General features: G+C 29.2%; 1 protein-coding gene across 1 annotated transcript; it reads right to left on the reverse strand.

The window, feature by feature from the left end:
* Positions 1–428: 428 nt before the first annotated feature.
* Positions 429–3,417, reverse strand: LOC21387897 (cysteine protease inhibitor WSCP). Its single transcript, XM_024172257.1, has 2 exons — positions 3,152–3,417; positions 429–904 (listed from the first exon to the last, which is right to left on the reverse strand). Exons 1-2 carry the CDS (start codon positions 3,415–3,417, stop codon positions 520–522), a joined length of 651 nt encoding a protein of 216 aa, XP_024028025.1. The 3' UTR covers positions 429–519.
* Between the last annotated feature and the right edge of the window lie 810 nt (positions 3,418–4,227).

Consider the following 4,227-nt stretch of genomic DNA (forward strand, 5'->3'; position numbering starts at 1 on the left):
TCACAAATATTTTGTTTACTATATAATTACTGTTATAAAAATTAATGTCAGATTCTAATACAAAGCACAAATCAAGAGTAGAAGTGATATCTAGAGTAAAAGCCCTAGTAATGTGTCATGACTCGAGATTAGTGGTTCAATATGTACATTGCACATAAGGCCTATATATATATATATATGCTGATCTACAAGAGATAGTGGTTCAATATGTACATTGCACATAAGGCCTATATATATATATGCTAATCTACAAGAGATACAACAGGAATAGAACATAATTACGGTACTCGTGATGTTAAAATAAAAAGAATTGATGTTAAAATAAAGCGATATTAAGAGCATATAATGCCATTTCTCATTAAGATTCATAACAAAACGATACAAACACACAAAAGATCTTCTTCTTCCTTATTTATAATACTATTTGTATGTATATCAGCATCTAAATCTATTGATATTAGATGCGTTAGTATGCTTGGAAGAAGTAAACTTTCATTTTTGTAATTTATTTTAAATGCTTCATTTTGAAGCTGCAAGTCCATCTTTTGCGGGTAAGAATGAAAAGCTTAATGCTTCATCAGCCAAAGCCAAACGCTTTGTCCCACCGGATCTGTTTGAGATCCCAACATCTCCACCAGAGCTAGAAACAAGCTTGTAGGTACGATCATCTATTTCCGAAGCTTTTTCGATCTTGAAGCAACTGCTTATATCTCCCTCCGCTCCACCAAGAGTCACAAACGGTGGCGCTCCAAGTCCTTCCGGCACCTTCCACACCGGTGACTCTCCCAATACTGGTATTACTTCATTAGGGTATAACTTGATGTTGAGATCAGTGGACACGTGAATCGATGCATCTTCGGTGAGATTGGTGGGTGAAAATGTTACTGGAAGACCTTCTATCCCATAAATAAATTCTTCAATTTCGAGTTGAAACCAGGTAGTTCCAGGACGATATATACCCGGGACAATGGCGGCAGTTTATAAGCGAGCCAGCAGTAGCGAAGGTATGAAGTAATAATATTCACCCACTTCGACTTCGTTTCCATCTATGTCAAGAACTGCCGGAGGTTCCTTATCTGGTCTGGAGATACCACGACTGGCGTACACTCCATACTTTGTTGTGAAAGAAAGTAAAAGGAAGGATAATGTGAATAAAGTGGTAGCTTCCATTTGTGTTATCTTTGGGATTTTTGTGTAGAAATGACTAAAACAAAGCTTGTATTTATAGAGAGTTAAGGATTTCTAACTACCTTGAGTAGCAACATTCATGCATGTTTCTAATGTGAAGATTTTTGCCACCTACCCATTGTACCCGATTTAAGGCCTGGCCTCCAGCACACAAATTCTCACAGATATATGGTATCCTATATATGTATCCTCTTAATACAATAATGGAAGAATGGTGTGAATAAAATAGTAGCTTCCATTAATATTGTATGGTAGTTTCTTTAGATTTTGTGTACAGATGAATTTGAAGCTCGTGGTTTTTTCTTTTTTTAAAACTTGAAGCTTGTGATTTTATAGAGGCAGGTTCTCACCTGCTAATTAATTAAAATATATTCTTGATGAAAACAATTAGTATGTTTTGAAGGAAATAAGTTATACTTGTATTATTTCCTTAATAAAGTAAAATTTCTACTTTAAGAAAATAAATCTAAATATACTAGAAAAGAAAATTAAATTTTACTGCTATAAAATTTTATCCTTAAAAATAGAATTTTTTTTTGAGAAAAATAAATAAAACACTTTTACTTTAATAAAAAAAATAATTTTCGTTTAGGAATAGAGACATTATCATTTGATTTTTTATGTTCGTTTCCTCGAAATTCTTTTCAAATTGACGTCGTTTTAGTTTTTTTAGCATCGTTATCTACTTATCTTTCAATTCCATTTTATATTGTACTTTAATCTTAAAATTAAATTTTACTGCAATAAAAATAAATTTCCTTAAAAAGAGGAATTATTTTGAGAATATGATAAAAAAAATAAGCTTGTCATAGGTTCGTTTCACTCTTTTACTTTACTAGAGGTAGAGATCATGATGAGGATCAGATTCTGATAATAGCTAGATGTTGGACACTGATTTTAATCTGAAATGGTCAAAATGACTTTCTCTTTATGGTTTATTTAGTCAATAATTAACCTCATTTAAAAATATGTTTTGGAAAAGGACGTTTTCTAGTAATTAGACCCATACTAATGGATATATATTGTCACTATTAATGAATAAATGGCAAATCAAGAATGAAGCCACAATAAGGTGTCAAGGACAGTGGTCCAGGTTGATCTTTTTTTTTTTTTTTTTTTTTTTTTTTTATAGAAAGGGCAGTGGTCCTGTCTCTACATTACACATAATATTAGTGTATAATTGTTAGTCAGTAATCCATAAATATTGGGAGAGTTTCATTTTACTTGTTTAATACGGCCAGTAGTCTAAGTGAATCAAGACAATATATTGTCATAGGTTCATATCACTCTTTTATATCAGTAGAGATAGGGATAGGAATGATAGGCGGACCCCCTAACGCTAGCTAGATTTTTTTTGTTTTTTTTTTTGTTTGAGAATAATGCTACCTAGATTTTGGACAGTGCGTGATCTCATTTTCTCCGTACTTTTTCTAGTAATTGGACCATATACTAATAGATATTATTACAATTAGTGCCTAATATTTTGTCAAATTCTCTTTTACAATTTAATTTTCATATGATATACTTTTTTTAATTTATTTTTTTCGGTTTACGCTTATTAAATGATTTCCTTTTTTCTTCTCATTTACGCTGACTAAATAATTTCTTTTATATGCATCCTTATTTAATTGTCTTTGTTTCTTTTTTACTTTCATACAACGAGTCATGCATAATTAAATGCTATTAGATTTTGAATTTTTATTATTTTATTAGCTTGCTTGCTTTTATTAAAATATCTTTTCGGATGTGTTCCAATTTTTTTTTTAATCCTTATAATGTCATAACTCAAAAGATATTCGCATCAATACTTTTTTTATATTGACCCATTAAAACAATTTATTCTTATACATGTCTATGTGACAAATTTTTTTTATATAATCCTTACAACTATTATTTTATAATTAATACCATTTCTCTAATTTGTTATTGTAGAGGAAATTCTTCTTGAATATCTCAAAAAAAAAAAAAAAAAGTTTCAATTTCGAGTTGAAGCCAGGTAGTTCCAGGATGATATATAACTGAGACAATGGCGGCGTTATATAAGTAAGGCCACGCTAGCAAAGGCTGTATGTAATAATATTCACCCTTTTGGAGTTTGTTTCCGGATGAGTCAAGAACTTCAAGAGGCTGATGATCATCAACAATGGAGATACCATGACTGGCGTCCACTCCAATTGTTGTGAAGGAAAGGAAAAGGAAGGACAATGTGAACAAAGTGGTAGCTTCCATTTGTGTTAGTTTTGGGAATTTTTTGGTATGTTTACCTACGCGTAATCGGAATGAGCATGAATCGGAGTGGGTAGGATTCGGAGTGGATAGGATTTGGAGTGAGGAATCAGAGTCAAAATAAGCTGTTTACTTAGTGGTAAGATTCAGAATCGAAGTCATTCTAAATCTCATTCATACGTTTACTTACACCCATAATCAGAATGAAAAAATGTAAAAGTACTAATATACCCTTTAAATCAATTTGATATTTTCAATTTAAAAAATATATTGTGTATTTATTATATTAAAATTAATCATAATTAAAATATTTAGTGTAATAATTGGATACTAAAATAATAAATATAAATTGTACAACTATTTAAAATATAAAAATAAATTTTAAATAAAATAAATAAAAATAAAAAATAGTGTTAAAAAAATAAAATATATTATTAATTTATTAAAAAATAAAGTACATATTTATTATATTAAAGTTAACAATAATTATGCTAATATTATAATATTAGGCAAATAAAATAATAAATATATGTTGCATTTATCTTTTGTGTGTTGAACTTTAAAAAGAAATTGTATATTATGCTAACTATCTTAATATTAGAATAACTAACTAGTAATTAGATTTTTTTAATCACACCTAATTATTCATCTAAGTTATTTTTCTCAATCAATTTTAACTCAATTTCAAGAAAAGAATATGATGATAAAATAAAATAAGAACAAAATAACTAAGTTTTAAGTCATAAACCCTAGAGAGTTCAATAAATGAGAAAAATTAAAGGTAAATTCGTAACTTTGCATTTAATATCAGGA

Source organism: Morus notabilis, unplaced genomic scaffold (genome assembly GCF_000414095.1).
Source record: "Morus notabilis unplaced genomic scaffold, ASM41409v2 Scaffold2151, whole genome shotgun sequence".
Lineage (NCBI taxonomy): Eukaryota > Viridiplantae > Streptophyta > Magnoliopsida > Rosales > Moraceae > Morus > Morus notabilis.

Excerpts from the sequence above, each read along its gene's own strand:
- LOC21387897 (XM_024172257.1), bottom strand. The coding sequence starts at position 3,417 with ATGGAAGCTACCACTTTGTTCACATTGTCCTTCCTTTTCCTTTCCTTC. Across the intron at positions 905-3,151 it reads GAAATTGAAACTTTTTTTTT|TGGGATAGAAGGTCTTCCAG; the intron begins TTTTTTTTGAGA and ends AGAATTTATTTA.